Source organism: Pieris rapae, chromosome 13 (genome assembly GCF_905147795.1).
Source record: "Pieris rapae chromosome 13, ilPieRapa1.1, whole genome shotgun sequence".
NCBI classification, from domain to species: Eukaryota; Metazoa; Arthropoda; class Insecta; order Lepidoptera; family Pieridae; genus Pieris; species Pieris rapae.
In genome coordinates, this window is record NC_059521.1 from 5,187,109 (window position 1) to 5,201,857 (window position 14,749).

General features: G+C 30.6%; 1 protein-coding gene across 2 annotated transcripts in view; it reads left to right on the forward strand.

Annotated features, from left to right (window-relative positions):
• Positions 1-2,836: 2,836 nt before the first annotated feature.
• Positions 2,837-14,749, forward strand: part of LOC110998980 — a 129,783-nt gene continuing 117,870 nt past the window's right edge. For both annotated transcript variants that reach the window (XM_045630799.1, XM_045630800.1), the window contains exons 1-2: positions 2,837-2,900; positions 5,742-6,128. In XM_045630799.1, coding sequence (XP_045486755.1) covers positions 5,816-6,128 — 313 coding nt within the window. In that variant the 5' untranslated portion in view covers positions 2,837-2,900; positions 5,742-5,815. The remainder of the gene's footprint in view (positions 2,901-5,741; positions 6,129-14,749) is intronic.

A 14,749-nucleotide genomic window follows, 5' to 3' on the forward strand; every position in this document is an offset into this window, starting at 1 on the left:
GAGAAAGCGAGAAGAAGCCTACGTCTCCCAGGACACTCCATAGTGAGTTTATTTTGTGTTGTATTTAAAGTAAATATTGTGTGGTAACAGAAATAGAAGGCTTCAATATTTATTGCTCAGACTGTTACGGACGTAGGGATTAACAACAGGCTGTTGATAAATTGCAAGTTTATAACATCAGAGCATGATTGAACACACTAAACACTGTAAAGTAGTATCAAATAAAAATAATAATAAAAATGATTTTTCAATAAATTTCCAATATTTTTAACTTACTTTTTTATTTAATAGATACTATAGATCACTCGTAAACCTTCATATCGGAATATTACACTCGTGCACTTGCATACTTTATTTTTACATATACTTTACCGAAGCTAAGTAATTGATATGACAAATTTGCTTATTAAATTATTTCGATCATCTCACTAAGCTTATTAATGAATCACGTAAATATTACATAATTTTAAGGCAACCTTACCAACAGTTACAACTATCAGACCAATAACTCAATTTATAAAACAAATAAAAAACTAACGGGGTTATGTTATCAAAATTTGTTACAGACCAATCGAACTGTGGTTGGCGTGCGATACAGTGAATAGGGCAACTACGCTTTATGGTTTAGCTTTGTGAGCCCCATATAACAATTGGTAAAATTTCGTTGTCGTGTCTATTATTCTAAATGTGTTTTAATAGATTAAATCTATGAAAATTTGTAACAATTCGAAAAGAAACTCTTATATTAGAATTAGGGTTCTGATAAACATTTACTTATAATTTATCACATATTAATTGTTATGAACTTGCTTCTTCCCCTTGGTTCAATACTTATATTACACTAGCAGACTCGGGCAAGCGTTGCTGTCGCTAAGGTTTTTGTTATATTTTATAGTCGTAAGCTATTCACGGGAAACTGTAGGAGAACTGATGTGAAAGGTAGATAGATAGCTTATGTGAAAGGTTGGTACTGTTAACACAGCGCCATCTGTTAGAATTGTATCAAATAATAAACTAATCATTTGCAATAAAATAAAATTGCGACTATAATTAAAGATCTAAGCTATCCTATCTCTTAAGTTGGACCAGACTGCTGACGGTGTGCCAATTTAATTTAAAATCGGTTAAGTAGTTTAGGAGTCCATCGCGGACAAATATCGTGACAGGAGATTTATTTATATTATAAGATATTACTTTTGGGCAATACTTTCGTTGTTCTAAAGTAGGTATATTATTGTTTTATTTCAAAACTGTATTGCGAGTTTCATCCTGAAATATTTAGGTAATACAGATAAACTTCTACTAGATTAAGGTAACTCATAGTCAACCTATTCGACCCAGACAGTCCTGACCTGTTTCTAACCCTAAGACCGAATCAGGTGGTATATTAAATAAACCACTGACCAAGGTTGCATATTATCGAGTGTTTGATTTAGCCGAGATATTTTAGCTATTCATTTAGAAATTAAACCTAACTACTTGGAGGAGGCCTCTAACAAATATATAAAGTATTATAGACAATATAGAAGAAATACAATAAATGTTATTGCAATATAATAAATTATTTAATTATATTAATATTATTTATTTAATATCTTTATAATATCGCTTGTGACACTAAAGAATTTTATCATAATTATTAAAATTATGTGCTTTTTTATATTTTAGGAAATAAGGACATGGTCAGTGATGTTACAAATGAACGCTCTTGATCGTTATTTTTATTAATAAACTCAGAATAAATTAATACTTCAATGTTGATTCTACCCTTTGAATTCGTTTGCAAATACTCAAGTTGAATCTCAAATATTAGGAAAACCCGAAAATTTTTAGAGAACTTAAAATTAATTAATTAAAATATTTATTATTTTGTAAGCTCCGTGCGCTTCAAAGCTGGGAAGCGGAATTTCACATGTCTATGCATTTTATGCTGTGTGTAAAATTGCCACGAGCTTTGATAATCACCAAATTTATAATCTGGTTTTCGGGTATTTAGAAACTATTCTAAAATTTAAAAATGGAATTATATAACATGAATATTACCATAACCACACAAAGTGTAAACTCTTCTTTTTACTACGATAAAAGTTGTTCTAAGTACCGACCACAACTCGCAAATGAAGAGGAAAATTCTTGAATTATTAAGACATTTTTCCCTGAAGATAGAATGCAACCACTTTGTCAAGTAAATGCACATCTTATTGTTCTCATTTGACAAAATCTACGCTCGCATTCATAAACGTCTCTTGGTGTTAAATTTCGATTTTTCATATTCAAAAGAAAGTGTAAAAATATCAACTCTTTCACCTGTTGCCTAAGGTTCATAATTACACAACACACTAAAGTTTTAAAATAGCTAATATGAACCGTGGAAAGCCAAAAGCATTCAAAAAAGCCGACGTTGATTTACAAATATACACTTTATAATTATGTTCATACAGACCATTGTTACAATTATAAAATAATCGAATTCGGACATTCGCGTTCAGTTCGACACGTACATTTACAATTTTTACTCACGTTTTAGATCAGTTTAATGAAAAATGTACCTTAAAGACAAAGTTTTAAGTTATAATTTTGTCTCTCTTTTTCCTCTTGTAGTGACTTGTGAGACTGTGGGGCGCATTCGCTTTTCCGGCACACATTAGTGTTAGAAAATCAGATGTATTAACAGGCAACTTTCAACTTAACAGTCATAAAATTAGAGCTCAAGATTGTTTTATTTAAAAGTTGTATTTACATCATTTCGGAGGTCGAAAGGTAGCCACGGTCGAGGGCTCAAAGGGGTTTATCGGGGTGAGGGGTGACCCGATCGTCTACTACGTTAGTAGAATCTTGACTGTTGCGGTGGTCGCACGGCGCGTTATGAAACACGCGTACATTTTCGATTTTTTTTAAACGTAATTCATTTGTTTAATTGTATAGCCTCCTTTTTATAGTGCTGTGAATATTCTGTGCCTTGGATGGAATTTTATAGACAAAGCCTGGGATTCATCCCGTCGAACGTATGACCTAGTTATAAAGATTGAACGTGCTTAATTTTAAACTTGCCGAATATTTAAATTAACTTAAATATATAATGAAATGAGTTAGATAATGAATCATTATGTATACCTATCGATATGCGCTGACTCAATATTATGTAACGTGAAGCTTAGATTACCTTCCAAGCCTCTAAAGCTAATTTAGGCCTAAGTGTATGGAAAATCGTATTAGATTGAATAGTATCAGATTTATGAATATATTTAAAATAAAATTGACGTGGTAGTAGATTATGTAATTTTCTTCTAAATTGCAAAGAGGTAGATTTAGAGGCGGCGGAAGTGAGGGCCACTTATATTTAAAAATAGAATATCTTGTATGACTGTAAAAGCGCGCGAATCACGAGTTGTACATGGCGGGAAGTGGGTACATTCGTTTTTCCCTTGATACCAGCATTCGTTACAAAGTTGTAAGCGATTTGTTGATACATACGATGTACCTTCTCATATCATGACTAAAGCTGTTCTTAGTACTAAACTTGGATTAAACTATAATAATAAAAGAAGGTAAAAAAAAAAATCAGTGGCCCTACAACCTTTTTAAGTCTGTGCCTCATCATCTAAAAGGCAAGAAGGTAAAAGAGGAAAGCCTTCTATGCCTGACATATGGCGTCGACTTTTTGCGCAAGCCGGTTTGCCCACGGACGGTTTTCCTTCAGCGATTAACGAAAGTCCATTGGTGCACAGCCGGGGATCGAACCTGCGAACGCTGAAACCACTAGGCTAACACTGCTCAATGTAATAAAATAATGTAGCGTTTTTTATTCTTACTATAATTTAATAGCATGCCCTGATTAAACATATACTAAATAACATCATATACATACACAATATAAATGCTGTATAATAATATTATGTTTAATGGTTATATATGAGGTAAAGCGAGCTATTCATTAAGAAAGTTTTATTTAGTAAAATTATTGCACAGTTTAGATTGAAGTGTTGAACTGACCTTTACATTTGCCCTTTTATATGAAATATCTGCGTATAGGAATAACAAGGGTTTAAAAGAAATAATCAATAATGAAGATTGCCCTTAATAAGACCTAGTCTGAACTTTCCATCCCTCTCAATCGGTCAAAGTGTCCTCTTATACCTTGTTGCGAGTAAGAAAGCTTAGCCTATGATCAGATTTTTGCTGAAACAGGACTACATATGCGGCAAATGTTTTTTTAAAAGGAGATTGTATGTTTGTATATTGTATGAGTGTTCCTTAATTAAATACTTTCGTTTTTGTAACAAAAACATACAAAACTTTTCTAATTCTCGCTAATAGTAGGCTTATAAATACGTTTAATTTTGTAGAGTACCATGCTAGTAAATGAGCGCTACGGCGCCACGTAGACTGTGCTACGACGTAGACAATTGTAAGCCATAAATGCTACTAGCAGGCTGTTTTTAGGTAGTTTGTATTACCTAATCAAAGAATTGGAAAATCAATACCTGACCATTCATTTCACATCACTTTGAATTAAATGCATTATTTGTTATCAAGAAAAAATATAATCACCTACCAAATCTATATTCTTACTATTTTTTCGAAATAAGACAAATGAAAATATTTTTAAATGTGATAAGATTCAATCGCGTTTAAATTTCTTATGTACTTAACGAAATTTTAATGAGTTCCATGACCGGAAAGTCGCCATTTGTTATTTATACTCGTGATACAGAAAATAACAGTTTTACGGTTATCGATTTTTATTTATAAAGGCTGCTTTGCAGGTTCGTAGTTTGGGTATTTATAAATACCCCATATCAAATTATAAAAACAGAGAAAAAGAAAAAATATGTTGTCTAAATTAATATAAAGCGATATTAAGTTCTAATTGTCTGGGAGTTGTCGTCCAATTTGGTATGACGTATTGTTTATGGATTATTTTTTCACCTATTTATTTTAATTATTAACTAACTTTATCATAGTAAATACAAGAGGATATTTATAAAAAAATCATTCCTACAATACCGGTGACAAAAGCATATGCAAATTTTAACTTATTAAGATCGACAAGATTGATATAATGTGATTGTGGGACTTCGTTTAAATTGATTTTTTAAAAATAAATAAAAAAGTGTAGTAAGAAAATATAGTCAATTCCAAACTACAAAGTGACAATCAGAATCGGTTATTTCATATAGGTATTTTTGTGAAATACAATGTAGTACGCCAAAAAAGAAATGTATAATAAATACTTTTAATTTTATATTTACTGCCAGTTCTCACAACAGTATCGATCTTTCGAAAAAAAAAACAACAATTAATATATAAGTCAAAACCTATTATTACACTCCTAGTAATACTCGTAACCGTAGCAAAGTTAATATTGCATAGCGGTCATTTTTGTAAGATGAAAAACTTCAAAATTGCGTACGACATAATCAAATCTTTCTTTAAAAGTTTGAAAGAAAAGCAATAATCGCGCATTTCTCAAGTTTAATGGCATATTAAGAATTCATAATGTCCGGTACAAAAATTAAAACATACAAATAATGTTGATTTAACGCTTTAGAAATATGTCCTACGATTTATAATTTTACGATATATATCAAAATAAATATACAATTCTTAGTTACAAATAATTATATTGATCTTGAACCACACAACATCGTCCAAGGCACAAAATTTATTCTCTATACGTTTTTAATCAATTTTTATATTAAATTATTGCCTTTAAATAAAATATTTTTATTTCCTTCCAGATTTAAACATAAACGCAAACGTAACATACGCAGTCAATCAAAATATGTAAGGTGAAGTAATGATAAAGTGACAGATGAATCAACGATATGGCACTAGAATTACGGGGGTTTCTAAGCGGGGGGATTATTATCATAAAAGGGGGCTAAGCTATTACAGCAGGGGACTTTTTGAACATGGAAGGTTGCATTGGATGTTGGTTACTAAGGGGTCGGTGTATAATGGACGGGGGTTAGTGACAATGTGTATGTGGTTGTGTGTTCTGGTGGGGATTACAAGTGTTGGCGCAAGTGAGTTTCCTGAAAGAGAATGCTGCGATCCAGTATACCCTCCAGTCACGGTGACTACGTCATCGCCTCCCGTCACCCACCCTGTCGGAAAGATTTCAGGTAAGTTAAATTTGTGGTTGAGTTATAAATATATATCATTTAAGAATAAATCTGTTTCATATAACAGACTTATATTTTTTGCGACTGAATTTATATGACTAATAAAGGCTATTGTAATATATTGCACTAGAATTACGGGGGTTTCTAAGCGGGGGGCTAAGTTATAAAAATTAAAGAATTCTAGCTTTCAATATGATTTGGATAACCTTTAAAACCCATTCCTGGAAACACCGACCTTATCAAGCAATGTCTTTGTAGAAATACTTAGTAATAGTTATGTTCGTATACTCTTCTTAACTTCTGTAAAACTAGTACATATTTGATTCCCGTATCGTTGTTGTGTTGTGTGTTCCTCTACTAATATCATACTCATATTTAAATGTATGTTAGTATGTTTTTATGTATTATTATGTGATATTAAGGTAAAATGCACTTCACTTGGAACACCGTGAGAGCGTAGAACGACAGACTTCTAACAGTCTCTCATGTCCATAGATTTTTGTTTTCGCTTAAGAGGTTCACAGTCATGAGTACCCATACATCGTAGTCACCCATACATACACATTCATTCTCCTTTTCTACTGTATTTTTATACATGACATTCTTAATATTACTGAATAATTATAGTAGTATGTATCACAGGTGTCGATTTAAAACACTACTAATGACGGACGGGTCAAATGTTATGAAATGGTCTCAGCATGTTGTAATCTAGATCCAATGTATGACATACTAATAACATTTAAATTTTTCTTTCAGTAATGAAGTTTTTTTGTTTTTAAACATATTTAATAGTGCTCATTAAACTACTACAGCCGCAAAATCGTCTTCAAGCTGACTTCAATAAAATCTAGTGGTGCTACAAACATTTAGGACTGAGCCTCAGATTTCGTAATTTACCTTATAAATGTTTGTAACCATCATCATCACTCTTCATCACTTTTATAGTCAAGAATAACTTTATGCCGTCGTCTGAATGCGCAATTGATGATATTTGATAATCGTTATGTTGATGTCGACGTATCTTTGACATTAAAAGAAATTATACAAAGTTATTGAACTTTGAAAAACTTAAAAATACTACGTCACTGTATAACTATCAGTGTTGTCACCGTCAGTAATAAACTGTCACCAGGCGTAATTAATAATGTCACGCTACGGATATACAATGTTTACTTACTGTCAGTTGTGAAATACTGAGTTCATTGTTTACGAAATCGGTGTCTGTCACAACATTTAAATTCTATTTTTAAAGCACAGTGACTGTGCGTGATAAATGTCTACAGTATTTGTTATTTTGTAATACATTTTTCTTTACTCGTTACAGGATAAAGGTTTTATTGTTACATTTGGAAGCAATAATCTGTATAGACATTATAAATCAAAGATTAAAATTATTACTCTTTATCTAGAAATAAAATTACCATTTAAGTACAGAATATTTGGTGAGTCAAATACATCGTATTTCCATTCGTCTCTTTCTGTCAAATTGTATTTACGCTGTGTAAAACTAAATAAATTACGCAAATTTTTATAAGTTAAATGTATTCTATTCTTCCTAATAAAACAAAATCTTTTTATTTTGTAAGCTTTATGTTTAAATCTACAAGAAACAACACCATAGTACGCCAAATCGTCAAACTACAGTTTAGATAGGACAAATTTACCACTGTATGTCTATTAACTGTGGTAACAACACACGTCGCCAATGATGAATTGCAAGTTGAAAGGCTTGCTTCTATTATTGTGAAAAACTAGGTCAAGTCAGGGCTATTATTCTCACAAGTTTTGTTGCCCTCGCGCAGCTATAATTACACTATGCAATACAATTTACATTATGCAATACAATTAAACTGAAACCGAAGTGTAATTTGGGGTTAATTTTTGACTTTGCGATTTATTACGCTTTTGGAAAATACATTTGGTATTTTTGACTCTTCGTCATAAGCAATGGTTATGAAGGTCAACACGCATTTAGAGATAATTATATAAGATTTAGCTGTTTAGTGACCGCAACATAACAAAAGTCTTTTTTAATGTAATATGTAACCAGTCCGTTACAATTGATTTGCTACCAAACCTGGACCTTAAAAATCATTTGTATTAGTACGAAACATTATTTTATTGTAGCGTTTTTCTATAAACATTTCACGTAAATAATTCTTAAGAAATACTAGATAAACCACACCTTCAGAAAAATGTATTAATTTAATATAACTGTAATAAACGTGTTCTGATCTGTGTGTGTATAATCATTACATAATTGTTTAACATATTAACATGAAAATACACATGCAATTACTTTGATATCGTGAGATAACTATATTAATAATATGACTTACTTAGCAAACAATATGTCAATGCAACGAGATCTTGTTTCGACTTTATGTGACGGGTGAACATATAGCTCAGATTTCCCTATTCAAATCAAAAATATATAATTTTTTATAATTTAAGACAAACAAAATAAAACAGATCGTAAAATTGTGTCTGCCCCAAAATAAAATATACGATTATTACCAATTTTAAAGAATAACTTTCAGCTTACATTTAAACAATAGCAGTTCACTTATACTGTTATAGATGAGAAAAATTCAAGGGTCATTAACTTTTAACCCTTCACTCGGGAGCCATTTTCACATAAACCTTAGCACCTCCCATTTGCCAACCTCATTACCTAATGGAGGCTAATCTTTTGAACTACACACTGAAACTTATGTAGGCATTAGTTGTGTTACGAGGTAATATTTCTTGAGTTGTCAAGGCTGTAATAACGGAAAATCTTTAATAAGTTAATAATAATAACACTATATTAACCATAGTAACACAAAACAAGAGAAAAATAAAAGAAAAGAAGTGAAGAATGTAAACGGCGGTCTTACTGCTAAAAAAGTTTATTTATTTATATATTTCGTAATCCTACAGCTAACATAAATAATATGTACAAACAAATACACTAAAAATATAGCCAAAGATGGAATACATCTTACATTTTACTACAAAAAGATTTACGAACGGGAATAAACAAACAAAAAGTATACAATACATACAAACTAAGTGTGATTCCATTTATTTAAATAAGCCTAATTTGGATGTGTTGTGTGATGGTGTAAAAGTGAGGGTATGTACGTGATGGTGTGTAAGTGGGGTGTGCTCGTGATGCAGGTGATTTTGAGTTTCTTCTCGTTTCCTTAAGACTTGTCATTTGGTCTGACCATCACACTATTCCTATAACTAAATAGTGTACATTCTGCCAGATAAATTATTGTTTTGTTATTTTAACCCAGTGACCAGCTTTATTACGAAAAAATTGTTTAAATTTACCACTAACGGCAACCTTATGGTTAACGTCAATAGGAGTGAAATAAATGACAGTTTTATTTAATAACAAAAATATTATTTATGATAAACCAATTATTAAATTAGTTTAGCATGTATAATATTTTTATGAAATTATAATTGATATTAGAAAGCATAATAACTTCCTCTTAATGGCGCTTAATGATATATTATAAAGTTTTGAAAAAAATACTTTAGTTACATTTAAAAAATAAATACATATTACAATAGCATGTTCAAATAAAATAAAAACTTTTCCTAAAATAGGTAAAGCAGTAAAATTTTATCTTTAAAAATAACTAAGTTAAACTACTGCACGACAAAATAAACTTTTTAACACCTCTGACTTGATATAATTTTAAAATATTTTCTAGTGCAGATTTTATTAAATTAAAATTGTGAACTGTTCGCCAAATTTTTTCTCTTGTTCCTCATTATGCGGAGATTAATTGATGTTTCTTGACCTTTCGCGGTCCAATTAGTGAAATAGTCTAGATATTGCAATATTCTGATATTTATCTATACTAATATTGTAAAGATTTGATTGTGTGTTTGTATTGAATAGGTTCTTAAACTATGGGACTGATTTGCAAAGTACTTTCAAATTAAACCCCTACGTTTTCCCTCATCAACATAGCTTCATTTTTTCAATTCAAATTTCAAACATCGTAATGAATGAAATTACGATTGTATAGTCCAAGGTGTGAAAAAGACGTTGCGGACGCTATTGTTCATAGAGCAATCTGATATAATACAGTTTTATAGAAGACATCAATATATAAAAATGTCTGCGCTACCATATAAAAGAATTATCAATATCCATAACATTTTTCCATTTTGGCGGGAAGTTTGCTTTCATAATGAAGAACAGTGTGGCATAATTTTCCATCACCAATAGAATGTCGTGTTTGGCGGCCCTCAACAAGTTACAAAGGATAAAAAACGTCGTATGAGTGGTACAAAACGTTAAAAAACGGTTGAGTCGTGATGGAGATTTGCTTTGATCTAATAAGACAGAAACATCTTCAACCGAAGTCAAAATTTGATTGGATTATTCGTTAGCGATTTTGAAGGTGGTAAAATAAATGTATTATTGTTTCCCGCTACTTTCTTGACATAATATACCATTTTTATACAGCCTTAGTAAAATAGGATCTTTATAACATGAAATTACTAATATGGTAATAGGAAGCTTATTGCTTAGTGCAATATATACGATAGTGCGGTATACGAAATGCAATTTGTCTTGCATATTACCATAGGAAATACTGTCATTAAATGGATGTTTCATCTATCAGCATCAGGATTACGCACTAAAAAGATGATTATTGTGTCGAGCTATATATATTGTATTTTAATTAAAATACTATCACACGTATAAAATGTCTTTGACTCTGATGTGTATATTTTAAATAATGTTTCAATGTGTAAGGCTCGTGTAATGAAAGACATTTTTTATTGAATAAAATCACAATAATATGTTACATAAGTTCAATTTCCGTCCTCACCAATATTGTCCGTAAACAATTTAAACTCATCGATTTAATTTGTGTCCACTGTCATATTTATCTCTGATTTAAATAAAGAAAAAAATCAATTTTCAATATGCGATGCTATGATATAATGATGCTATGATATGATTTCTATATATTTTTTTTCTGCTATTGTATGTCAATAGCAGAAAAAGTAAGCACGAATATTATAGCAGTAAAAGCACGTACGAGAACCAGAATCTGGTTGGCGTTTGCCCTTCAAATTTTTCACCACATTAAACCCGTACATATCAAAGATATTTTGGCATTTGCCTATGAGGCTGTTTAATAAAGTAGTATAGAGATTCGCTGTCACTAGCACCACGCCCACTGAATCTATTCAGCACGTAGTGATATGAATATAAATGAATCTCCAAATTTGTTTATCGATGCATTCTATACTAGTAGCATACCCCGATATTAAGCGAAATCTGGCCTTATTGTCGTGAAATACTTGGTGAGAGAAAGTTTGTTAGATATATTTTTAAATAAATAAACGAAATAGATATTACTCCATTAAACCAATTTTTTATGGTGGTTACAAAAAAAATTTGAATGGTAGTTGTTACGCTCCTTACCTAGTATTATATGTATACTTATGTATACTAAGAAATAATGCAATTTAATTCCTACATTTACTTAATACTGCAAATAATTTTTTTTCAATATTGTTAATAAATTTTAATTTGTCTTCGATACGAGAATTTAGTTCTTACCTTAAGCAAGCCAATGTCGGAGTAAGCTACACCACAATTATAAGAAACTATTCCTTTAATATGGAGTAACAACAATGAATTAATACTTAATTTGACAGTCATAGCAGCAGATAAGTCCCTAAACACAGCTTTATAAAAGTCCCTAATAATTATTTCTAAAATAACCGTTCACAACAAGGTTGATACGTCGCTTTATATTCATAACGACGACAAAGCACCACTTAGGTTCGTTTGAAAACGATAATCATGTACTTGTATATATTTATTGCCTATTAAATTCTGAATTTCAATTTGGACCTCAATAACAACGTATTGGGATTTTCTTAAGATTTATTGTTATAATATGTTTATTCCTTTGACAAGTATAAATTGTTTATCTATGTAATCTGTTTTGGCTTTCTGTATTGTCTTAGTGTTTTGTATTATAATATGTATAAGTATAAGCTGTTAGATTACTTATAATGAAATAAATAAATAAACAAATAGTTATACGCGACTACGTATTTCAAAAGATTTTTGACATTTCTGGTTTAAGTTTTTATCCGAAAATGCTTACAAAAACTATTGATAAGTTATGGTTTAGGATCTAGGAATGTTCCAATGTTCGATTTACGTTACTTATATTATGCAAACATTTAAAAATTTGTAATACGTTGTCGGTTCTTCTGAATCTTTTCAAGAGTTTCCAGGTTTGTAGGAGGATTGTTATCTTGTTATCTGGTGATATTGTGTGACAGTGGTTTTACTTTCAATACTGTATTTTGCTACAGAAATATACGGGGCTATTTGGCTCCGACATAAAATAATAAAAGAATAATTTCATGAAAGCAAATTTAAGAATATAAGCATTTATTGTAGTATAAGGGGCCAGCTATTTCATTAGAAAAACGCTGCACCCCTCCTCGTGATTATTATTTAAGTTTCTTCTTGTCTCGCGTTCCTCATTATTGAAGGTTATGTTGGTGTTGCATATCTTCCTCCATTCCAAACTGCCTTAAGTTGAAGCGCCAATATTACATTTAAAGGCCTAAAAGAACCGACCTCTTGTTTAGATATAACAAATTTCATTAGAAGATCAACCCTTACACTCTACCCTACCCTCCTACCCAGTCTACATACTTAAGTTTACATTGATTGAGAGGTTAACTGTAAGAAAAATATCCATAAATCTTTTGAAACTAAATCCGAGTGACTACAAAGTGTAACATGAAATTTGAAACCAAGAACCACAATATACATGATATTTGAATGCTAAAACCTTCAAACGAAGCCTTCAGTGTAATATTTGCATGAGTTACACAGTCTAGACGTTTTATATCTAGAAAATTCTGAATTTTGCATGATTTAAGTAATATAGACGAAGTATTTACCACGAAATATTTTTGTATCTATGAATAGTATGGTTTCTCTGTGTAATTTTAGTTCATCATGGCATTGTCATCCCCTTCTTAGTAAAAGCAAAAGCAATCAATTTGTACACAGCAAATATAAATATTAAAACCGGCAATTGTTTTAAAATTCGTTTAGTTTATATATTTTTCTACACAAAATCAAATATGATACTATCTTAGTAAAAGGCGGTCTGATATTTTAGTTAAAATTACCATGCCCTATAGGAGTAAGATAGAATATTAAAGTTATTAAAACATAAAAAAAGTTATTTTTACACATGAAAGCTCTTGTAAGGTATAAAAAATGACCCATTTTGAACAAAAGGGGTGAGTACAGAAATAAAAATAAAGTAATATAGCAGAGTGTATTTTTATTGGGGTTTGTGACATATTGAAAAGGGTAGTTTATTTATGAATAAGACGCATGCAAGTTATTAACGTTTTACATGCGAACCATATAAATAAATTTTAATAAACGTACAAATTTGGAAAAGAAAATTAAACTTAAATTTGTATTAATAATTACCTCTTTAATAAATGTCGTCGTTTATTTATTGTTTTTAGAAAGTACTGGTAAAGCATGTTTATATCATAATTATGATGTTTCTCAATTCAGAATGTTAATACAGCGCATTTTTTCTATTCAGTCTCAGTAGAAGAGATTTAATTAACCTATGTACATTATACTGGAAAAAGTTTTCTTGTATTGTTCACGATTAAAAAAACCCAATAAAACGAATTACTTACTTCAAAAGAGTGTTAAAACTGCATGAAATGACTTTATTTTAACTATACAATATATAAGTATATAGAAATATAAAAATAAATCAGTGGCGACTTTGTCAATATAATAGGCAAGTGATGTTTTCTTCACGACGTTTTCCTTCACCGTACGAATATTGAATGCGTACATGGACAGGGAGTCCATTGGTGCACAGCCGGGATCGAACCTACGACCTAAGGAATGAGAGTCGCACGCTAAAGCTACTAGACTAACAATGCTCATACTATATATTTTAATTAATACACAACACGCTAAACATTCGATAATTTTGAATATATTACAAAATAAGTATACTCGCGTCTCTCAGAAACTTGGACAAATTAAAAAGTGAAAAACTTAGAATAGTTTCATTACAGACACTTACACTAAGAGCGTGTTACATTAAATTAATTTTGCCGGGAGCCCTTGGCACGTCGCCAGATACTATCCCGGTAAATGTGTAGAATAATTCTGGCTTCTATTTTTTTTTATCGCTACAGTGCTGCTACTTATGAAGATCAAACTGATTTTAGCGGATATATTTTTTATTAAATTAGTTAATTACTAGACTAATAATTAAAATATTAGATACTCCTTATTTCATGTTGTAATAAGATATTTAAATACACAAAAACAGGTTTGTATAGAAATTTTAATGAATAAGTTGAAATAGCGCCCTCTATTGAGAGCAGAATTAATTTCGTCAAGTTGACCTACTTCATTACAGCTTAGGGCAACTTTTAGTCAACATTGCATTGTACTAATATTTCTGACCATTTCCGCCTCAAAGTTTTAATTAAATACAAAATTGTAATTATTTTATTACTGTCAGCGGCAATGCTTTTTGGTAGTTTTGTAAAATGATTAAGTTATTAATTAC